Genomic DNA, 24490 nt, shown 5'->3' with positions numbered 1-24490 from the left:
GCTCCACCCCCCATAGAACCGATACTAAATGATATGGCCACCATCTTGGTTTTCTGGTGGGCCTAACACATTAGGCCTGTAGGCGTCTGCTGGTTATACACTGCCCGGGTGTTACGTGGTCCTCCCCGACCCCCTGGTCACGGTGTACCTCCGAGCCCCGATAGGAGTCACGGCAGAAAAATGTGTTATTCTGTATGTCAAAGATCAATGGAGAAGCCACCCCAATTGTTACTCACAATCACATCTGTCGCTTGTCGCTTGACTGTCGCTTGACTTGATTGGAGCCACATCTGTCGCTTGGCTCCACCCCCCATAGAACCGATACGAAATGATATGGCCACCATCTTGGTTTTCTGGTGGGCCTAACACATTAGGCCTGTAGGCGTCTGCTGGTTATACACTGCCCGGGTGTTACGTGGTCCTCCCCGACCCCCTGGTCACGGTGTACCTCCGAGCCCCGAGAGGAGTCACGGCAGAAAAATGTGTTATTCTGTATGTCAAAGATCAATGGAGAAGCCACCCAAATTGTTACTCACAAACAAATATTGTATGAAGATCACACAAGAATAACAGTACAACAATGATAGTAATCAAAAGTACAATCAATTTGTCCTATGATGGTACCATCAGTTTTGTAATATATAACTCACTGTGCTCCAAGTGAGTGAAACAAGAACATCCCCAATGTCTCTTATTCCTGGCTTCAAGCCAAAGTTGATTAGCTCCAGCGATCGCCAGAACGATGTCCAATCGAGACCAGAATCCCATTCGGATGGCAAGAACAGTCCCGCTGCCAAAGCGGGGCAAAGGCGCCCTCAAGGCGACTGGGAAATCCAAAGGCGCCCTCCAGGCGACTGAGAGATCACACCCTCGGGTATGGACGTTCCCCAGCTCACAGTCGGCGACACGCAGACTTTCCACTCAAAAGCCATGTCACACACACACACCCCAGATCGACGTCTGAATGCGGTGAAAATGGTCGAAACGAGACGAAACCGTGAGCGAAGCGCAAGTCCTGCGCGAGTCAAAATGGCCGACGGCCCAGTCTCGTGGCGCAACGGCACGACGATGATTCTCTCCTGAATCCGTGAGCTTTCAGAATTTCCAAAGCTTTCAGAATCATTGGAATCTCCCGCGATGAAGCTATCTCTGAGGGCCTTTCACTCACTCACCGCAGGCAGGTAGGTGGTCTTTCTGTCTTCTACCGACTCCTCTCCGGCCTTGCTCCCCCAGCTCTCTCTGTGCTGTCCCCCAAATATTCCTACAGGTCGCACAAGATCTGCCAGCCACCCTCTGATGGTGAAACTGCCGAAATCTCGGCTCTCTGCTGACCTTCACGCTTTCATTCCTCTTTTCTCCCGCCTCCGGAACAAACTCCCACTCTCACTTCAATCACACTCCTCCCTCCAGGTCTTTAAAACAGCTGTTCACCACCATCTCTTATCTTCCCCCATCCAAAACCTTGATCTTTTCTACCCCCACTAATTCACCCCAGATCCACCTTGTTTGAAATTCCAACTTCTTTCCTGGAAGTCCTGGCAGTGTCCATAGGTTTTATACCTCTCCCACCCCACCCCCCCCCCCTTCCCATGCCTCCCCCCCAAAGCCCTCTCCCTCCCACAGTTCTCTCGATGTCTCCATGTCTCTCGGTCCCTGCTCTCAAATGTTGTGTTTGTGTCCTTCCCCCTCTCTCCCCATCTTGTCTACCGCTCCCGATGTTATTTGTTTTATGTGTCTGTTTGTCTTTCTGTGTGATTAATGTTCGCTCTTTCACGAGCCTCAATCTTGTATACAAAAAAAAAAAAAAAAATCGATCGCAAAACCTGACATGCAGGTTAATCTGTCACAGCAATAACCACTCTGTCGCAGGAATCCCTTTCCTGGGAAACCCGAAAGTTCGCTAGTGACTGTTGTTCCCCAACGTTCGCTCCAGACTGCAAATAGCTCGGCTCCTTCTTGTCCGACTCACTCGCTCCGCCTTCTTTTTCTCCTCTTCCTCTTCCTCTTCCTCTTCGTCGTCCGGTTCCCGATCCGGTTTCCGATTTCTTTTAACACTAACTTTTTCACCTTTTGAAAACAGTTCATACACAATAAACCTTTTGAAAACAATAATAGTACATGGAACCAAAAATGTTTCAAGTGGATGAAAACCACCACAACGGAAGTGACGAATCCGTAACACCGGGTTTGTTGCATTAGATTTCCATTGGATTTATTTGGGTTGAGTGTTATTCACGATTAGGGACCCTGAAAAACTTATCATATGTCAAATAATAGTAAGGTATAATTAAGCCCGTCAAAATGTACAGCAATGAAGCATTATGTTATGTTACATAATCAAGCATTGCATTATATCACGCAAATTACTAAGAATAGTGTTATGACGTTTTTGAATGGCTTTTTTTTAATGAACATTTTTGAAATGTTTTAATAACGTTTAATCATGTTTCCCAATCGTGCTGTTCATCTCTTCAGAGTGCTTTAAATGTGGGTTTCCCAATCAGCCCATTGCCGGATTTTGTCATTGGTTGTGACCACAGTGCGGTCATTCTTCTTCAAAAGGGAATTGTGACTTTGCAAAACTGTTTTTGTTTCATGTTTGTAATAAGCTTTGCTTAATTTCTATACTATTACCTCTAATCTACTTCTACTTCTACTTCCGGCAGGAGTAAATCTACTTCCCATTTCCACCATTTTCCCCTACTTCCTTGTTTTTGCAGCTTTGCATGCCCAAAGGCCTATCATTCAGAACACAGGCAGATGACCGTGCACCAGAGTTCCACTCCTTCCTCATCACGCGTGAAGACGGCTCACGTACCTTCGGATTTTCATTGACTTTCTTTGAGGAGGTCACAAGCCAGCAGATCAGCAGTGCCATGCATACATTGTATGCGATGCATCGTGTAGATTGTGTTGGTGGCACGGACACCCTTTATGCTGACCCATCTCCTGGTTGTAGTTCTGACTCTCTTGTGACCATGGCTGAGAGTTGCTGGAGTGACACTGCTGAAGCTGATATGTGCTCCCTGCAGCAAAGTCTTTCATTTGACCACAGTCGAGACACGTTGTATGTTTCCAAGTGCCTGTGTCTCATTGCACCACTGCCATTTGTGCAGGTGAGGATTGGCATTGTTTGTTCCTCTGATTCGTATAGATAACTCTGTAAATTATCAGCTTTCTCTCCAGCTCAACTACATTACTCTTAAAACCTCCTCAAAAATGCCTTCTTGGTCACCCTTGTGACTTGAAGCACGAATGGGCATGAGAGAGATTTGTTTTAAAGTAGAAGTCTTTTTTTTTGCAATTGCTCTCACATCAACTTCCTCCAATTTCAGTAGAGACAATACGACAGTGCATTCAGAAAGTATTCAGACCCCTTCACGTTTTTTTCACATCTTGTTATGTTGCAGCCTTATGCTGAAATCGTTTAAATTCATTTTTTCCCTCATCAATCTACACTCAATACCCCATAATGACAAAGAGAAAACAGGATTTTAGAAAGTTTTGCAAATTTATTAAAAAGAAAAAACTGAAATATCACATTGACATAAGTATTCATACCCTTTGCTATGACACTTGAAATTTAGCTCAGGTGCCTCCCATTTCTCTTGATCATCTTTGAGATGTTTCTACAGCTTGATTGGAGTCCACCTGTGGTAAATTCAATTGATTGGACATGATTTGGAAAGGCACACACCTGTCTATATAAGGTCTCACAGCTGACAATGCATATCAGAGCAAAAACCAAGCCATGAGGTCGAAGGAACTGCCTGCAGAGCTCAGAGACAGGATTGTGTCGAGGCACAGATCTGGGGAAGCCTACAAAAAAAATTCTGCTACATTGAAGGTTCCCAAGAGCACAGTGGCCTCCATAATTCTTAAATGGAAGGAGTTTGGAACAACCAGGACTCTTCCTAGAGCTGGCCGCCCGGCCCAACTGAGCAATCGGGGGAGATGTGCCTTGGTAATAGAGGTGACCAAGAACCCGATGGTCACTCTGGCTGAGCTCCAGAGATCCTGTGTGGAGATAGGAGAAACTTCCAGAAGGACAACCATCACTGCAACACTCCACCGATCTGGGCTTTATGGCAGAGTCGCCAGACGGAAGCCTCTCCACAGTGAAAGACACATGAAAGCCCGTTTGAAGTTTGCAAAAAAGCACCGAAAGGACTCTCAGACTGTGAGAAACGAGATTCTGTGAGCTTTCATGTGTCACTTTTCTGTGTTGTCTTGTGTATTTGTCTGTATGTCTATGTTTGTGTGACAGTTCCACTACGAGCCTTCGACCCTTCAAAAAAGTTGACTTCATCAAGTCAAGTCAACTTGACTTCATCAAGGACATTCCCATTATGTGGAGAGCAGCATCTCTGCTTGTAGTCAAATATTTGTTGCCTTATGAAAACACCATAACTTGTCTTGATTCTGAATCACGTGTCGTTTTGCATGGAGGAAGTGGAGGATTTTTCATGCAAAATTCAAAAAACCCCTTCATTTTCATTCGTGTACAAAAAGTTGCTTCATGATTATACTTTTTCATGTTGGTAGCATTTTGTTTTTCTATGGATTCTCTTTTATGAACCTGTTTGTTTCAGATACTTTACTTTATGTCTTGTTTTTTATTTTTATGACTGACAAACTGTTGTTTTAAACACCATAATGCAAAATCTCTCCCTTGTAATTGCTGCAGACCTTCAAGAAGGTGTTGTTCCAAATCCATCGGGCTGTGACAAGCCCAGAACCTCCGCCGCTGCCTCTTGAAAGCTACATCTACAACCTATTATATGAGGTTCCCTTGCCTCCACAAGGCCGCTCTTTACGCTTCTCCGCGGTGTACCCACCACCTCTTGTTTGCCAGCGCCCAGGTCCCAACGAGACGCCACTCTTTGATTTCTCCTTACGAGAAGTCTTTGAGTTGCTTGGTGTGGAGAACGTTCTGCAGCTCTTCACCTGCACGCTCCTTGAACACCAAATACTTCTCATATCGCAAGGTGAATGTGCTGATAATGGACGGACATCTTAAATGAAATGCATTTCATTTTAAACGTTACCAATGACCCTTTATATAAGCAATATAATATAGCAATTATTATATGAAACTAAAATAGATAAAACCTGCAAATTATGCCTTGCCTTGCAAACCCAAAACCTTTTACAAATAGTCGGATTTACATTTATTTTCCTCAATTAAATTTTAAGTACGTTTGGTGTACATGGTGTTTGTGTCGTTGGTTGTTATCTCCGGATGTGGGTTTCAGAGGGTGAAACGGAGTCCTCCCAGGTCTCGAAGTATCCACCTCCGTTTCAGTAAAGAATCATGATTCATGGACCAGTTTCTGAAGTTTTCTTGTTCTCGTAGTTTTGTTCCGAGGGCTCTTTTGAGGATCGTCACCGATCCCCAGACAACTTCCAATTGCAGTTCGTTTGTAGAAATATTCCCAGGAGGGAGAAACTGGAAATTTGGAAGTGGGGAGGGAAGGGGTGTGTAGGGTTGATGAGGGTGGCAAATATGGTTCTGGTTTGGGGATGATCTGAAATGATGGTGAACAGCTGACTTGAAGACCTGACGGAAAAAGTCCTGGAGGGAAGAATGAGATTGAAAAGAATGTGGAAGTTGGTTTCTCAGGTGGAAAAAAGAGAAACCAATGAGTGGAGGGTGAGCAATGATCCTGGATTTAGGCAGTTTCACGAGAAGGGGTTGAGGGTGAACCGTATGCATCCTGGAGAAACCTTTGGGGAGGGAGGAGGGTGGCTGGAGGTGGAGGGCAAAGCACAGAAAGAGCAGAGGGTGCAAGATGAGAAAGGGGGTGATGGAAGACAGAGAGACCATCGACCTGTCTGCAATGGGAAAGTGATAGGCCCATAGACTCAGCTTCATCGCAGGAGATTCCAATAATTTTGAAGGCCTTGGTTTCCACGGCATCGAGCTGAACAAGATGTGAGGCCGAGGAGTCAGCCCAGAGGAGAGAGCAGTGCTCTATCAAGCTGCAGATGAAAGCCTTATAGGTCGATAGGAGTTCAGGTCTGCCAAGGAAGGACTTTTTATGACGAAGGATGCCCACTTGGTGGTTGGCTTTGGAGGCCAACTTTGAAATGTGGTTTGCTCAAGAAAGATCATGGCTGATAGTGAGACCCAGGAGTTTGAATGACTGAACTTCCTCAAGAGGACTGTAAAGAAAGTAGATAGGGGTGGGGATGGTGCCAGATGGTCCTTTCAGAGAGAGAGAGTGAGAGTATGAAATTTGACAGGATTGAAAGACATATTCCAAGTGTTTGACATTCTTTTGATTTTGTCAAGGTCTGAAGAGAAGGAAAAGGCTGCAGCCAGCCTGTCTGAAGGATAAGGGATGTCACAGCAGAGGGTAAGACTCATCAACAAATAGATAAAGAGAATTTTCCAGAGTCAGTGAGATCATTTATGAAGGTCAGGAATATGACTGGGCCCAGAACACTACCTTGGGACACCCTAGCCTTGACAGGGAGAGGAGATGAAAGGATTCCATTGAGTGCCACATGTTGACAATGAGAGTAGAGGAAGTCAGTAAGCCATGTGTAGAGTTGGCCTTGGGTGCCATAGGCAGAGAGTTTGGAGAGCAAGGCAGGATGCCAGACTGGATCAAAAGCGAGAGGTATGTCCAGAGAGACGACCCTGATCTCATGTCTGACATTGAGGGTTTCCATCCATTTTGGGTGAGTAGAAGCAGCAATTCTGATAGAGTGACCTGGTCTGAATCCAAATTGGTGATCTGAAATGATGCTGTTTGTTGTGCCTTTGTGTGTAAAGCTTTTATGGCATGAGTTTTTTTTAATATCCCAATAGGAGTTGGCTCGTGCTTTCTGTTTTACCTTGCAGAACCTACATTTGTCCAATTTACTCAGTCCCACAATTTTCTTAAAGCCATTGGTACAATGTCCATGGTCTTGGGCATTTATTATTATTTGAACCCCATCCCAGTTGAGCTGACCTCTTCTTAGCCATGCCAATGAGTCTTTTTTTGTCCATGACAGAATTGTCACAGACAGAATCTGTCCAATTCTTTTTTTGTATCTTCCTGCTGTCCTATCGTTCTCCCAGTTGTCGGTGTATAACTGCTGAGGTTTTGCTTTATATTTTTCTTTTGTCTATTTTTACATTTGCTGGGGCTGCATTCATTGCTCTTTTGGTTTCATGTGTGACATCTTCGCTTTGCACCTGTTTTTGGAATTTGTTTGCAATGTGGGTTAGGGATACCTATTCTGGCTTGCTATCTATCTTTGCATACAAATTGGATTCTGGAGTTTGTTGGAACTTTTCACGTACTCAGACAATCCCACTGTTGTCATTCCATCCACTTGCTTGAGTTCCATCAGGCCGCTACCTTCTTCTTGTCTCGGCAGCTACATTCTTGGGAAGCATTGATCTTTCCATAACAATTTGTGAATTTTCAGAAGTTTCCTTGTTTTGAGACCTAGTTTTGTTGATTTCCGGTTGTGGCGCTGTGGTCTCTGTTTTCTATCACCTGTTTTCTGGTCTTTTGCACTCTCTGCCCTTTTCCGTGTTCTGCCAGATTTTTTTCTTGTTGTTTATAGTCGGATCACCAATAGAACCCAGACTAGACAGCTCAAAGGCAAAGTGATCATTCCAAGTACAAGGTACCTTAGCAACATTCTGTTGGATATGTGTATGTATGCATGTATGTATGTATGTATGTATGTATTTATGTATGTACAGTATGTATATATATATATATGTATGTATGTATGTAGTATACAAGACTGGGGTGCATTGAGACGTCCACATTAACAGATTTTTTTTTTAATGTTAACACTGGTTTTTAAAGTTTTTAGAGTTTTTTTAAATCCATATCCCAAATTACTAAAGTTTTCACACGTAAAATATTTTTCCTGTTTTTTCACTCCCCACTGTTATGTCTCAATTTTAGTTTTTCCAATCATCCTTACAGGTCGTGAAAGTTTTCACCTGATGAAGGGGTTACTCTGACATAGCAATCTGCTATTGTGGCTGTAATGGTGAATTGAATGTAATTTTTAACGATTTCCTTTTACAGCTATCTGATTATACAAGTTCTGATCTTTTTTTTTTTTTATAGATTGTTTTGTATACAAGATCGAGGCTCGTGTTAGAGCTAACATTAAACACAAAAAACATATAATAAAGGGAATGGGAGACAAGATGGGGAGAGAGAGGGAAGTACACAAGTACAACAGTAGAGAACAGGGACATCGGGAGATCTGTGGGAGGGAGAGGGCTTGGGGGGAGTGGGGTACAAGGGAGAGGGTACGCTGAGGTAGAAGTATAATACTTCTACCTCAGCAGGAGGTAGATGACAGAATACACAGTATAAAACCAGTGAACACTACTAGGAATTTCAGGAATGAAGTCGGGAGGTGGATTTGGGATGTATTAACGGGGGTAGAAAAGAGCAAGGTTTAGGATGAGGGAAGATAAGAGATTGTGGTGAACAGCTGTTTTTAAGACCTGGAGGGAGGCGTGGGATTGAAGGGAGTGGGGGAGTTTGTTCCAGAGGCAGGAGAAAAGAGGAATGAAAGAGCAACGGTGAATAGAGAGTCTTGATTTTGGCAGTTTAACCATAAGAGGGTTGCTGGCAGATATTGTGCGACCTGAAGGGATATTTGGGGGACAGAGCACAGAGAGAGCTGGGGGAGCAAGGCCGGAGAGGAGTCGGTAGAAGACAGAAAGTCTACCAACCTGCCTGTGGTGAGTGAGAGAAAGGCCCTCAGAATCAGCTTCATCGCGGGAGATTCCAATGATTCTGAAAGCTTTCAGCATTATTCTTCAATAGGGATTTTTTTTTATATTGCTATATTGTAAAAGAATGCTAAATGTTATAATTTTATTTCAAATTCTTTTCAGACCATCAGCAGCTCATGACAGTTGCAGAAGGTATCACAGCACTGCTCTTTCCATTTGTCTGGCAACATGTCTACGTGCCTATCCTGCCAGCATCACTCCTGCATTTCCTTGATGCACCTGTTCCTTATCTCATGGGTCTGCAATTGGATGGGGAGGATGGCCGAGCAAGTCTTGAACTCCCTCAAGAGGTGACTTTCTGTCCCCGTCGCACCGCGGAGCGAAAGGGGGACAATGGTTTTCCCCTCTGTCCGTGTGTGCATCCGTCCGTGTGTGTGTGCGTGCATGCGTAAGCGAAGGACCGAATTCTAATTTGGTGTGTGGGTGCAACCCACGTCAAAATCCAAGATGGCCGCCGCCATGTATGTCTGACGCCATGTATGTCTGAACCTTGTGAGTGGAATATCTTGAAAAATAAGCGAACTACTAACTTCTAATCTGGTGTGTGGGTGTATCTAGGCACAAGGAAGAACGCCATTGAAAATTGGGTCGCCACGTCAAAATCCAAGATGGCCGCCGCCATGTATGTCTGAACCTTGTGAGCGGAATATCTTGAAAAATAAGCGAAGTACCAACTTCTAATCTGGTGTGTGGGTGTATCTAGGCATAAGGAAGAACGCTATTGAAAATTTGGTCGCCACGTCAAAATCCAAGATGGCCGCCGCCATGTATGTCTGAACCTTGTGAGCGGAATATCTTGAAAAATAAGCGAAGTACCAACTTCTAATCTGGTGTGTGGGTGTATCTAGGCATAAGGAAGAACGCTATTGAAAATTGGGTCGCCACGTCAAAATCCGAGATGGCTGCCACCATATATATGTCTGAACCTTGTGAGCGAAATATCTTGAAATATAAACGAACTACTAACTTCTAATGTGGTGTGTAGGTGTATCTAGGCATAAGGGAGAACGCTATTGAAAATTGAGTCGCCACGTCAAAATCCAAGATGGCCGCCTTGCGTCTTCCACTTTGTCAACTCATATCACTTCACCGACGGGGGACCTAGGCGTAACGCTTGTTATTATTATTCTTTCTTCCTGCTGTCTGCTACCTATCTTAGGTATACAACTGTGCATGTCTGTATGCACAGGGGTCAGGTGGTTAGAGATATTTACCTCAAGCTGGATTGAGCAATACTGGGTATTAAGTATTTATTGCAATTGAAAATAACTTATTACATGTAAGAAATCTCATTTATAATTCCTCAAAATTAGGAAAATTGAAATGGAGATATTTAACCATTGTCACAACAACAGGGTTCCACATATTTATGCTTTCAGTAATAGCACAGAGGAGCAGTAATAGGTGATCCCCTACCTTACAGGTAAGGGTAACAAAGGCAAGTTAATACACATCCTGCATCAAATGTTTGTAAAGGTTTCTCTGTGGAGGAATGGAGGTTTGTGCTGGATGGGTCACTGAGACGTGAGGTGGCACTTTGAATGGTGAAGCCCCCATGATCCGAAATCGAAAAATGGAGGCCCGAGTGATTGTGGGGGCTACTGTCTTGTATTCTTGTGTCAGGTTTCAGAACAATCAGTCAGGTGATAAGGGAAGAGTAGCAAAAATAGCAAAAAGTTAACGGACATCCGGATATCACAGCCCATTTTATGAGTTCATCTCTTCGAGAATCGAGATGAGATGACTGAAAAATCATTCCAAACAGGAAACTTACTATTTTTAAGGATGCCATTATGGACACAAACAGCAGGCATGAAGAACCAATGTACTGTGTGAGATTGGGCGGTGGGTTGTGTGTAAGACACTAGCATCTACAGCAGTAAACTTCCAGAATTTTTTTTTCTATGACCGTTAAAATCTTTATTTTATTTTCGTTTAATTATATACCTGAACACTGTAGAACACAAATCACCTCCTTGACACTTTCAAACCCCTTCTGTTTAGCAGTATTTGGACATGTTAAATAAGGTGGTGTATAAAGACACTGTCAATGGCACTAAACTTCTGGAATTTTTTGATACGACCCTTAAAATCATTATTTTATTTCAGTTGAATTATATAGTTGAACACTGCATGGAGTAAAGTGTTCTATGAACCCTCTAGTGTTTTACGTGACAACATAATTTGGGGTTGCTTGGTTCTTGTATTGCATTTTTAAAATAATATGTGGCTTGCATACATGCATCATCCCTCACTCTTCCACCCACAAGGCTGGGCTGTGTTTGGTCGATGTGGACCATCGGAGCTTGGAGCTTCCTGAAGACCTTCCACAGTTCCCCAATAAACCGGAGTTTGTGCAGGAGCTCTCCGAGGTGCTGCTAAACCTTGGGGTGTCCCCTGAGGGCAGCCTGCTTTGCAGTGACAGTGCATCACACCTTCGTGACCTCACACTCAACCCCATGCAGTTAACAAGCGAGGATCATTGCAATGGGAATGTTCTCTGTGAGAGTACTGTGCAACTACAGCCCTCTATGGAAGAGCTACTCAAGGTTCGACGTCTACTTGCATTGTGATGGGGTTGCTTGTTTTGGAAAGAGGTCCTGCTCTTGCTTTTATCATCATAATTGGATGAGGAATTAATCCAAAAATGGAAAATGTGTGACTTTTTAAATTGATATCACACTAACTCTGACACGTGAACTTGCAGGGGAATGAAACGCTTGCCAAACTGCATGCACTAGCAAAGCGGACAGGGCTGGCCCTTGATCTATCGGACCCAGCTTCAAGGCCCTTAGATGGTAGAGGAAAAGCTCGTGGAGATGGTGCAGGTATTTGCTGCTTATTAGTCCCCTACTGGTTTCACCAGAGGGACTATAGGTTTGCTCTCCGTCTGTCTGTACGTCCATACTTCTGTCCATCTGTCCGTCCCACCTGTGGTTTTCCAGGCTTTCTGCCCTTACCCTTTAACATATTCAACTGAAACTTGGTACATGGCTTTATTTTGATAAGTTACAGAAGAAGTTTCAGTTTCACCAATTTTTCACGGAGTTATACCCTTTTTGGACTTGGAGAATATCACCGGTAGGGGACATGAATTGCAAAGCAATTGTCCCTCTTGTTACACTTGGATTTATGCACCCCTGTGCTTCAGGGTATTTTTTCAACACTGCATCCTTTCCATTTTCATCTCGGTAATTCCTCAATTTCATTTACTGGTCTTGTCATCTCTCATTTTGATTTGTTTGTTTATAATTTTGATTACCTTTTTTGAAACATAAACCAACAAGAAAGAGAAATTGGAGATTGCCGACCCTCACCAGGACGTGTTTTTAGTGTTTTTTTTAAAGGTCTTTGTGTTAAAACAAATATGGCGGCCGAACTACATGACCGGTGACGTCATCATTATTTTTTCTTCTCCACCAATTTATCCATAGATGACACTCAAGAAATTTCATCCTGATCGGATGAAGGTTTGTACTTGTCGAATTATGATGTCATATTGGAGACACCTATGACATAATCATTACCATATGTTATTCCGCATGGAGAGTTCTTTACAATGAGCCATGGCTCAAATTTTTTGATGCAGCGCTTTCGGAGATATAGAGGTGCAAAGTTTTTCGGTTTTTCCACGATGGTACTCGTACCACATGACCTATGACATCATTCGTATAATTTAAAAATTATACAGGTGGAGTTGCACCTATGGTGAAAATTTCCTGTCAATCAGACCAACGGTTGCAGAGAAAATCATATTTATTCTGTGCAGACAAGCAAACAAACAGACAAACAAGAAGACATCATGCAGAGTACGATACTTGCAAAATACGCCCCCCCCCCCCCCCCCCGTCCCCAAGAAAAAAAATTCGATTGATACAGCAAATTGTCCACAATCTTAATTAAAGCTCGGGTCAATAGGAAAAAATTGACGATTTTTCAGATGAAAATGATGATTTTGGAAGGTTGACCTTGAGTTGACCTTTGACCTTTTGACCTCAAAAATAGTATGTTTCCAATTAGTGACTCGATATGCAAATGCTGTTCAATTTTAAAGTCAATCGGATGAAAATTGACAGTTTTTTCAGATTAAAAGTGATGATTTTGGAAGTTTGACCTTGAGTTGACCTTTGACCTCAAAAATAGCATGTTTCCCAATTTAGTGACTCGATATGCAAATGCTGTTCAATTTTCAAGTCAATCGGTTGAGAATTGATGACTTTTTAGATGAAAATTGATGATTTTTAAAATTCGACCTTAAGTTGACCTTTGACCTTTTGACCTCAAAAATAGTTCATTTCCCAATTTAGTGACTTGATATACAAATGCTATTCAATTTTCAAGTCAATCGGATTTTAAATGGCGATTTTAGAAATTTGACCTCGATGACCTTTGACCTCAAAATCAATAGGCTTCTCAATTGGGACGACTTATACAACTTGGTGAATTTTCGTGACGATCGGTTTAGAATTGTGACCTGTAGGCCGGTGACAAACAGACAAATAGACAGAACCACAAATGGAACCGACCAATACACTTGAAAAATCTTCGATTTTGCAAGTAACAAACACACAGACAAACGGACTCAAATGCAATACCCTCTCCTCTGGCGAGGGTCGTAATAAGGAAAGTCCAACCTTTCTATGAATGTTACCTTATCTTAATCTGATGATCATCCAAATGTGATCTTGCCGACGTGTGTGTGTGTGTGTGTGTGTGTGTGTGTGTGTGTGTGTGTGTGTGTGTGTGTGTGTGTGTGTGTGTGTGTGTGTGTGTGTGTGTGTGTGTGTGTGTGTGTGTGTGTGTGTGTGTGTGTGTGTGTGTGTGTTAGTTGGTTGGTTGGTTGGTTGGTTGGTTGGTTAGTTAGTTATAGTTATGATACTGCATATTTCATAAAAAACGCAACCCACAGTTGTTTTTATAATTAGTTAATTTTCAATTAAAACAACATGAAACTTGTACAAAAGAATATTTGTAATATGTATAATAAGGTCACACACAAAAATGAAACTAGTGATTTCAGCAGAAGGTTCACAAAACATGTTCCAAATGGCTGCCCTGCTTCAGCACGCACAAATGTATCCTACTGGTGAAGTTGTCGATAACTCGGTTGCATTCCTGAACCGGAATAGCATTGATGTTGGTGGCAATTGCATTTTTGAGGTCGTCATTGGTCTGAGGTTTCCCCCTGGTACACGCTATCCTTCAGGTAACCCCAAATATCGAGGTCATATGGGTTGAAGTCCAGAGAATGGGAGGCCGTTCAACATCTGTCATTCTAGAGACGATTCTATCATTGAATTTTTGTTGGAGCCACTGTGTCGATGTTGGAAGTGTGAGGTGTGGCCCCATCTTGTGGAAACCAATGCGCAAATCTGTTGATGTGGCGATTCCTCGTTAATGTACCCCATAACTTCTGGATAAGTTTCAAGTACCGTTCAGTGGTTACGGTTACCCATTTCCCTTCTTTATCCTGAAACCAGAAAGGCCCAATGATGCCATATTTGCTTACGGCATCCCATGCAATGCATTTCTGCCTGTGCAATGGCCTTTCACGAGCTTCACTTGTCTGCGATATGGGTAGATTTTTAGTTCCTGCTTCAGAATTATTTGCGTACTTGATAAAGATAAGTGCAATTCTTGAGATCAACGACGCAGAGATTTCCTGGGCCTCCTCAAAACTGCTTCATTGACCACTTCAATGTTTTCTCGTGATCTTGCAGGCCTCGGGTGACCAGACTGAGAAATTAAGGTTTTGTTCTGTCCCGTGGGACTTAAACCTCTTTCTTAATCAAAAAATATCAGACTTATCTGGGGCTAATCTGGTCTTGAACTTCTTTGTAAATCGTGTTTGAGTATGTTTAAATGACTTTGTGGCAAAGTAAGACTCCACAATAAAGATCCTTTGTTCAATTGTCCATGCCATCTCCAAAATTAATAGTATCACTCTCTGATGTTTGCAGGTTTTCCTCCAAATGATGCTTCATGCATACAAAGCTGCAATCGAAAAAAAAATTCAAATAAAAATAAATACAGTATTTCACATATATTTAATAGGGTTGCGGTTTTTTTTGGAACTTTTTATGAAACTATCAATGTTAATAAATAAAAAAGAAATCCACTATGACTTTGCCAAATCTGAAGCATTCCTTTGGTGCATTTGTTGGTCAAGCAGTTGGCCGGTCACAGGTGGATGGACTACAGGAAAGCAGTGAAGTTGAGGAAATGCACGATGCCCGGTTCAATGTTCACGTGCGAGAAGTGTTTGGGAACCAATTTACTCAGCTCTTCGCAGACTACGAGAAGTTTGTGATCCAGCCCTCTCAGGACATGGATGCTTGGCTTAACAATCGAGAACATATGCACAACTTTGATAAGGTGAATTTGCCCATTTTTATGGATACTTCCTCCTTGTACCTGTACCATTTTGAAGTTTCATTCCTGTGCTGAAGGCTTCGTGGGTTATAACAATTTTTATGATGCGACTTTTCAAAATCCCTTTTGTTGCTATAGAACTCAAATCCTGGATTCAATTTTTAATTCTCCTTAATCTGGAGAATGATTCGGATGTCTGAACTTTCTCGATTCACTTTTGCAATTGCCACTTTTGCATATACGCTTTTTGAGTGTCACTGCATTGGGGATTTCACAGCTTCAACTACATTTCCTGTATTATTAGAAACTAGTGCAACGTCATGGACAGGTTGGGTGTGTGACAATGACGAATTGATTAGTTTGGTACTAATTTCTTCCTTTCTCTTATTCTGTACTAATTTTTCCCTTTCTCCTTTTCCCAGGCATCTTTTTTATCAGATCAGCCTGAACCCTATCTGCCTTTCCTTTCACGCTTCATCGAGACACAAATGTTTGCATCATTTGTGGACAACAAGATCCTTGCCCAATGGGAGGAAAAGGATCCCCTGCTGCGAGTGTTTGATTTGCGTGTCGAGAAAGCACGCATGTTTGGTGTAAGAGCACCACTCCTGCGTGCGACGTACCAGAAGTGTTCAGCTGTGCGTCAGAATGGTGTGTTTACACACAACACACATCTATGTAATAATATGCTTGTCACTGTCTGTCCCTCCGTCACATATCGCAGGTTGATGGAATCTCGTGAGATTGTGAATTTAATGTTGTTTTCTTATTTTATTTTCAACAATGTATTTATGCATCAACAAGAAGATAATTCATTTTGGATCATTGATTAACCTAATTAGGCTACTCACAATCACTTGAGAGTGGCAATTCGACAGAATATACGTGGGTCACATCTCGCGAGATTGTGAATTGGGATCTGAAGGTAATTTGGACAATTATTAGGTCATCGTCATCTCGATTCTCAAAGAGATTAACTTATAAAATGGGTTGTGATGTCCGGATATCTGACACGTCTGTCCGTCTGGTCATCCGTCCGTTAGTCTTTTGCTATTTTTGCTACTCCTCCCTTATCACCCGGCTGATTGTCCTGAAACTTGACACATGAATACAAGGCAGTAGCCCTCACAATCGCTCAGGCTTAGATTCTTCAATTTAGGATCACTTCTTGTCCCTTATTTACCAACTGATTGCTCTGAAATCCGATACAGCCCTTCTACTCCATGGTCCGCATGATCGCTTGGTCTTAGATTCTGCGATTTTCTATCAGGGGCCTCCCAGAGGATCAGGGGGGCTCTCAGATGGTCCGCCAAAATCAGCAGTGGTCTGAACTACAACCTCAAGAGATGACCATTAGCCCACTCGGCGCTATTTATTGTTCTCATGAGACATATCTCACTGTTACCGAGATTGTGAAGGGAGTGAAAGGAGAATTTAGGAAGGTGGTAGGAATACTTGGAGGTAGGGAATACTTGGAGGTAGGAATAGGTGAGGCATGAGAAAGAGTTAAATATTTCACTATTTTATTGAGGTAATGACTAAATATTATATAATGATGTAAGAATACTCTTGTTTTGAAGAATGGGAATATAGGTGGAGGGGAGGACAGAGAGTTGAGTTAGGGAGGAGGGGGGGGGCACAGCGGGGAAATAATTGGGTATGGGGGTGGAGGAGAGAGTTGAAAGCTTGTAGTTGGAAGGTTGAGGACATGGAATGGAGAGGAGATTGAAGTTGGGGGTGGGTGGGGAAGTTTCAGAATTAGGCTGAGGAGAGGAAGGTGTTGATTTACTCAAGCAACATGTTTAGTTCACACATGCCTAGACTATTAAATTCCCATGATATTGATATTTTCATTGCATAATATTGTTGCGGATATGGGATTTGGCCTCCATCCATATCCGCTTGTAAATATTCCCCTATTTCCCCAATACTCCCCAACTATCCCCAATCCCCCATTCCCTAGTCCCATTGTCTGTAAACAACACTCTGTAGAACCGACCTTCCCCTTTTTCCCCCATTAAATGTCGTGCCCAGGTTCACCGCATCTCACGTAGACAACTATAGGACATCTTGCTAGTTATTCTTAGTCTATGTCAGTTAAGGACTCGTTTCCATTAATTCTGACTCTTCGTTGCACCAGAATGTGATTGTATGGCACCAGTAGTGAGTTTAGGACCTCCCCATACCTCCTCCCATCTTCCTCATGAAACTACGACAACAACAACAACTACAACAACAGCGCGCGGGGAGTGTGCGTCCTCACTCCGGCTTGGTTAGCCGCCATTGCCCATGTGCTCCGACGGGGTTACCACGAAGGGGCTGACTGTCGGCCCCTCGTCAAGGGCGGAGCCCGGTAACCCCCCGCACCCAATAAGAAGCAACGGGCCGATTCCATCTGGGGCGGAGCTAACGAGCCGAGGGCGTGTCACTCCCCGCTGGATATACGCAGCCACTTACCGGACGTGACGTCAGATGCGCCCCCAGCTTGAAGAGAACCAGACGCCACCTCCAGCGCGACGATACCTCCCTGCATCTTTTGGACCGCGCTATCCTGTCCCTGAGCCAAGGTGCACCTTGTGCTGTCCATCGACTACCTGCCCTTCCTTGCCATCAATCCCTGTGTGAGTCAGTCTTGTCCTGTTTATCTGTGGTCTGTCGGGGTTACTATAAGACCGTGATTAAGTGCCCACCTTCCTATGCTGTCCCTCTTGTCCTTGTAATCTAAACGTTCCGCATACAAATATTATAACCTCCTCCGGAGGTCTTGAGAACTGTACCCCTGGTGTCGTGTCATCTAACCCAGCCGTTGTGTCCTTTCCTTAATTGATTTAGCATAGCGCGATTTGGCCAACGTTCGAGTGGAATCGGGTAAACTGTGCAGACGCGGTCATACCAAACCGCTCGGTAAACTAACATCCAAAACCGCGTCTGTAACATTTGGTGTCAGGAGTTGGATTCGGACCTGGGACTAAATTTGTTAGGCCCAAATTTTGGAACACCAATTGTACTATTAGAGTAACATTTGGTGTCGGGAAGTGGGATTCGATCCGGAGCGCGTTTCACGCGCTCGAAATTATAACAGCGAAATTTAATTGTGTTTTACAAAAAAAATAAAAACCCGAATTTTGAAAGTCGCGCTATGGCAGACCAAGACGGCTGGGTTCCGGTAGAAGAGAGTGAGGCAGGGTCGATCCAGGACCAAATTGAGGGACAAGAGGAGAGCGAAGCAGTGAGGGTAGCAGATTCGCAAAATAGCATCGTCGCGCACGAGGTTGCGGGCGCGCAAAATGGCGCCTCGCACATAGCCACGACGACCGCGCCCGCGACCGTAGTAGCGCCACCGGTGGATTTGAACCTTTTTCTTATGCAAATGAAGGCCCTTATGGACAAGAATAATGAAGAAATGGAAAACAGAATGATGGGGGCCCTTATGGGCCAAATGGGGGTAATGAGGGACGAAGCGAGGGGTACCGGTGAGGGGTTAGACAATAATTTTAAGGGATTAGACAAGAAATTTGGGAAGTTAGACGACAAATTTGAGGGGTTAGACAATAATTTTAAGGGATTAGACAAGAAATTTGGGAAGTTAGACGACAAATTTGAGGGGTTAGACAACGGGATAAAAGAGGTGAAAAATGGGTTAGAGGGGTTAGAAAACAGGATGGAAGGCAAATTGAGGGACATGAGGGACCAAGCGGAAAGGGAAGTTAACCAAATGGGGCAGCAGATAGAGGGGGTCAGAATGGGGGTAGAAACCAAACTGGATGCTCACAGGGAGGAAATGGAGCAGATGAGGGTGGCATCTGGGCAGGAGATGCAAGTGATGGGAGAGGAGATCAGAAGAGGTGTGAGTGAGGAGGTCGGAGGAGTGCGCGAGGAGGTGAGGCACTGTAAGGAGCACATGGAGAATGAGGTGAGAAAGGGGACTGTAAAATTGCAAGGGGGCATAGAGGACCTGACGCAGGAGGTGGAACAGCTGACGGAGGGACAAAAAGGACTAACGGAGCAGGTTCAAAGGAACACTGCGGTATTAGGAGGGTTAAAGGCGACACAGAAAGAACTAAAAGATGACTTGATAGCGACAAAGAGGCAATGTCAGATGGTACGTGAGGGACTGACAACGAGGTTGGACGAGGTGACAGAGGTAATGGAGACGAAGGACCGGCAGGTGAGGACGCACATGGAAACGGTCAAGGTAGCCTTAGAGGACGAGCTTGAGGAGACGTACTGGGAAATAAAAGAGGTGAAGCAGAAATTAGAAGAAGTGGAAGAAGGGGTGAGCGAAATTAAGAAGCGACGGAGAGAGGATAAGAAAGAGATAAAGGAGGAGGTAAAAGAATTGGTCCAAAGTCTGTGTTCGGATCGTGATGATGTGCTCATTAACCGGATGAGGGATTCGCAGGTGATGGAGGAGAAGCGAAGAGGAAGAGGACCCGGTGTAAGTGGTGACCAATATGGTCGTGCGTATGATGCGCCAGGGGATTTAAGAAGCTTGGGGGTCGAGATGGACCCGGGTGTTCGTGAGAGGCCGTTGGTGAAGTGTGCGACAGGTCTGGTGTGCGAAAAAGGAGGTGTGCGAGAAAGTCCGACTCTGGGGTGTGTGAGGAAAAAGTGCGTGCCAAGGAGTGAGGGTGCTGGCGAGAGTGAGTCGGTCGTAGCGCGTGTGCGAGGGAGCACATGGAAGCGCGTAGTGAGGAGTGTTACGGAGGGTGTAAAGGGAGAATGCACGCCTGTGGTGAGTGTTACAGAGGATGTAACGGGAGAGGGTGTGCGAGAAAGATGTGTGACAGACAGGTGCATGGGGAAAGAGTGCGCTGTCAAAAGTAAGGAAGAATGCACGCCTGTGGTGAGTGTTACAGAGGGTGTGACGGGAGAGTATGCGCAAGAGTGTGCGCGAGAAAGGTGTGTAACGGACAGGTGCATGAGGGAAGAGTGTGCTGTCGAGAGTAAGGGTGAGTGCGCTGTCAAGAGTGGAGGTGAGAGTAGTAAGAGTGACACGGAGCGTGAGTTGGTTGTGACAGGTGAGAAAGGAAGCACACCTGGAATGGTAGAGCGTGAGTGGGAATGCACGCTGGAATTGGTAGTGAGGCACGTGGTTGGGTGTGCGAGTGAAAGCACACCTGTGAGTGTCACAGAGGAGGTGACCGAGGAGGGGGCGCGAAGAGGTGTGTTGGTGAGGTGTGCGAGCGACGAATGTGTGCCAAGGTGTTCGGTGGTCAGGTGTGTGACCAAGGGTGTGAGTGGAATGAGTGTACCTGGGTGTGTAAGAGAAGGTACGACGAGGAGCATGGAAACGGCTGGATGTGTGAGCAAGGAACAGGCTGCGGGGTGTAAGCATGCAGGTGAAGCATCGAAGGTAACCGGGTTAGAGGTTAGAGCGACTTTTAGCCGAATCGGGCCCTCGGTGCGTGCTCGGCCTCGCTTTGAACGGCCGCGTCCGTGCTCCACTCGGCGGAGCGGGCGGCTGGATAGGAAGGGTCGTCATGGCGACCACTTTTTGTTGAGGCATTCCGGCAGGTCGAGATCGAGCCATGGGATGGCTCCGTGCCGAGATGGTGCGTGGGATCTCGGCCCGGGTAAACCTCCTTCCCTGCACCGAATGCGGGACGTATCCAGCCGCTGGCACCAAACAACCCGCATTCATTGCTCGGCTTTACGAAGCCGGGCTTTGGACAGGAATTGGCGCACCGAGAGGCATTAGTGAGTAGACTGTGTGATGAGGTTAGTGTTTTGGCCCCGAAATTAGAAAAAAACAAAATTTGGTGATTGGCAGAGGATTGGCAGTAATGATTGGCAGATGATGAGTAGTGATTGGCAAATTTTTGATTTGTTGCAATTTGATGTGCAAAATTGGTAGTGAGCGATGGGCCCGGTGGGTAAGGGTGGCATCCCTGCCACCCTTCCCATGGTGGGGCAAATGCGCAATAGCTTATGGGGTGTATGGCAGTGGAAACTAGCCCGGGTGGGTTAGGATATTGATAGGGCCCTAGAAGATGACATTAGGTGACGTTAAGTTTAGTTAGTGACTGATACCTGTAGTGGGGACGCAGGTAGATTAGTATGGATGATAATGACGTGGGAGCGCAATAGTTTAAAGGGACGACTGGGAAGCGCGAGTTTCAGAGGGGAGTAGTTAGATGAGATGATGCTGTGTGAGAGCTGGACAGGTGTGTGGAGCAGTGTGTGAGTAGTGAGTGTTGTGGATCAGCGCGAATGCGCTTGGGGAGAGAAGGGTGCAGGTGGCACCACGTGTGAGAGCACAGGTGTGTGGAATATATGGAGCAGAGAATGAGTGGTGTGGAGAGAGTTGGAGTAAGTGGTACGGAGTGGTGTGCATGGTGCGAAGGTGTGGATGGGGGAAGAGTGGACCCCTTTCACGAGTACCCGGGGCGGGTAGTGTAAGTGTTAGGTAGAGGGTATAGGTAAATTGTGGTTGGATATTGGCCTTTGTGGTGCGGTTGCAGAATGGTATTGTGGATGGGTGCATTAGTGTTGTGGAAATGGCTGGGCGTGTAGCCTGTTAGTGTGTGTAGTTGGTTGGGCACTCCACCACTGTGAGGATGTCGGCCAGGTGAGGCCGCAGGTGGGCTCTGGGAGCCGTTAGTGTCAGTGGGGCCCGAGGATCCGGAGGACGGACCCGGGTAGCCCAGTGCCAGAGAGGGCACCGAGTGGGGAGAGCGCCAGAGGGCCTTCCCCAGGTAGTTAGGTTAGGGTAAGGAGCAGGTAAGCTCGGAGGCAACTGCAGTGGTGGAGGTGTGCAGGTGGGTAGACCGGCTAGGAGAGCTACACGTCGCGGCCCAGAAATTGTGCGAGGGCACCGGGAGATGAATCGGGGGAGTGAGACCCCAAATTGAAAAGCACCACAGGTTGGTCAATGGGAATTGGTTTCTAGAACCCATAGTGTAAGAGGGCCAATGGTTTGGCAGGAGAAAGACCCCGGGTAATGTAAAGTTGTTAAAGTCATTTAGGAAATAGTTAGGATTGATGAACCTGTCGCACCATACGCAGCCACTTACCTGTGGTGATGATGACTCCACACCTGTGTTTTCTTTGTTCTGTGTGCAGGAAATGAGAATTGCTGTGTGGATTGGTGAGACGCATCACGACGTGGATGAGACATTGGGGTGATTCCATCTCTCCCTCCCTAGGAGGGACTGATGATGAATTGGTGATGGCAAATTATGATGTTGAGTTGGAGATGGCAAATTTTGATGAGAGTTGAAAATGGCAAATTTGATTGGTTAGGAGGGAGAGAAGACGAATTTGGTTTATGGGAGGAACGGGGAAGACAATAGGGACGTTTGTTGATTTGTAAAGTAGATGTTTATGGGTAGTGTTGTGTTTTGTGGATACAGTAAGGGGTAAGGGAGGGGCCATGTAGGTTACCTGGTGGGGGGGGGGGCGTACGGTAGGAACGTACCTGTCTCACCTGGTTCCCATGTGCCCCCAGTGTGCATTACCTTACATTGCGTGCACTTTTGCGCCCTTACCACCTTACTCACTTGTCTTTTCTTTTGTCTCCCACCTCCGAGGATCTGGCTTTGGGGCAGAGAGAGAGGAGAGAGAGGTGCTGGCTCCGCAGTTGTGGGCCTGCACTTTCGCTGCTTGCTGCCGGGATCGATACACCATATGGACCGCAATTTTGGTGGCCACCCACAATGGACCGCAGTTCTTTTTGCGGCCAAGCACCACCCGTGGATGGACCTATGGGTCAACGTGGCACCTATGCCATACAGGTGAACCACTAATAGTTGGCCCCCTGACGGCCCCAATTCAGAAATGGACGCGGTTGGCGCCTTTCTTTATTTTTAAAGAAGCAAGAAGGCCAAGTGCACCACATGAAGGCAACACCAGCGGCAGAACATCGGCCGGCTGCGACACCACCGGTGATTTATGAACGCTTTATTGGTGCACCGGATGGTGCTGACTGTGTTATGGGGTGGTGCTTTTGGTGCTTGGATGGGGTGCTCTGCACATTATTAAAGGCCGTAAGGCCACAGAGCACTCGTGGGTTGGTGTATCGATGCTGGCATGCGTGCTCTCTCTATGCATAACATCTGCATGTGTTCCTCCAAAAACAGGTCCTGGATCGTAGTGTAAATATCAGCGTAGTCTTGTGTAAATAATGTTCCCTACCGGCTGTATGTTTAGTTTGAGAATTCTTTCCGCGATTCGGTTATCCTGTGGGTGTGTTTCTGTGAGGAGAAGGGTGCAACGTCGCAGGGGGACATATTTACTCATTTGTGAACATCTGTAAAACTGTCGCACGCAGGGTAGAGTTAATAGTAGATGGAACTACATCTGAGTGCCACACTAAAGTAGGTAAAAATTTATCGGGTCAGGACGCCCCGAGGGTAGAGAAGGGTGCAATGTTGCGGATATGGGATTTGGCCTCCATCCATATCCGCTTGTAAATATTCCCCTATTTCCCCAATACTCCCCAACTATCCCCAATCCCCCATTCCCTAGTCCCATTGTCTGTAAACAACACTCTGTAGAACCGACCTTCCCCTTTTTCCCCCATTAAATGTCGTGCCCAGGTTCACCGCATCTCACGTAGACAACTATAGGACATCTTGCTAGTTATTCTTAGTCTATGTCAGTTAAGGACTCGTTTCCATTAATTCTGACTCTTCGTTGCACCAGAATGTGATTGTATGGCACCAGTAGTGAGTTTAGGACCTCCCCATACCTCCTCCCATCTTCCTCATGAAACTACGACAACAACAACAACTACAACAACAGCGCGCGGGGAGTGTGCGTCCTCACTCCGGCTTGGTTAGCCGCCATTGCCCATGTGCTCCGACGGGGTTACCACGAAGGGGCTGACTGTCGGCCCCTCGTCAAGGGCGGAGCCCGGTAACCCCCCGCACCCAATAAGAAGCAACGGGCCGATTCCATCTGGGGCGGAGCTAACGAGCCGAGGGCGTGTCACTCCCCGCTGGATATACGCAGCCACTTACCGGACGTGACGTCAGATGCGCCCCCAGCTTGAAGAGAACCAGACGCCACCTCCAGCGCGACGATACCTCCCTGCATCTTTTGGACCGCGCTATCCTGTCCCTGAGCCAAGGTGCACCTTGTGCTGTCCATCGACTACCTGCCCTTCCTTGCCATCAATCCCTGTGTGAGTCAGTCTTGTCCTGTTTATCTGTGGTCTGTCGGGGTTACTATAAGACCGTGATTAAGTGCCCACCTTCCTATGCTGTCCCTCTTGTCCTTGTAATCTAAACGTTCCGCATACAAATATTATAACCTCCTCCGGAGGTCTTGAGAACTGTACCCCTGGTGTCGTGTCATCTAACCCAGCCGTTGTGTCCTTTCCTTAATTGATTTAGCATAGCGCGA

The 24490-nt window shown here is 45.5% G+C and overlaps 2 protein-coding genes across 8 annotated transcripts in view; one reads left to right on the top strand and one right to left on the bottom strand.

Moving 5' to 3' along the window:
* The window catches only part of LOC137412267 (USP6 N-terminal-like protein), a 1021586-nt gene that overhangs the window by 749803 nt on the left and 247293 nt on the right, over positions 1–24490 (bottom strand). The gene's annotated exons all lie outside the window — the stretch shown is intronic.
* Positions 1–24490, top strand: part of LOC137412240 (DENN domain-containing protein 5B) — a 135437-nt gene that overhangs the window by 65375 nt on the left and 45572 nt on the right. For 3 of the 6 annotated variants that reach the window (XM_078769783.1, XM_068097499.2, XM_078769784.1), the window contains 7 exons: positions 2721–3116; positions 4688–4988; positions 8873–9060; positions 11041–11319; positions 11478–11598; positions 14943–15145; positions 15565–15793. In XM_078769783.1, coding sequence (XP_078625909.1) covers positions 2721–3116; positions 4688–4988; positions 8873–9060; positions 11041–11319; positions 11478–11598; positions 14943–15145; positions 15565–15793 — 1717 coding nt within the window. Of the gene's footprint in view, positions 1–2720; positions 3117–4687; positions 4989–8872; positions 9061–11040; positions 11320–11477; positions 11599–14939; positions 15146–15564; positions 15794–24490 lie in introns of all 6 variants that reach the window. The other 3 variants (XM_068097503.2, XM_068097493.2, XM_068097510.2) reach the window with 1 other exon arrangement.

This window comes from Myxine glutinosa, chromosome 1 (genome assembly GCF_964187855.1).
Source record: "Myxine glutinosa chromosome 1, kmMyxGlut1.1, whole genome shotgun sequence".
NCBI lineage: Eukaryota > Metazoa > Chordata > Myxini > Myxiniformes > Myxinidae > Myxine > Myxine glutinosa.
Note: the sequence above shows the minus strand (reverse complement) of the source record. Positions and strands in the feature narration are given on the sequence as shown.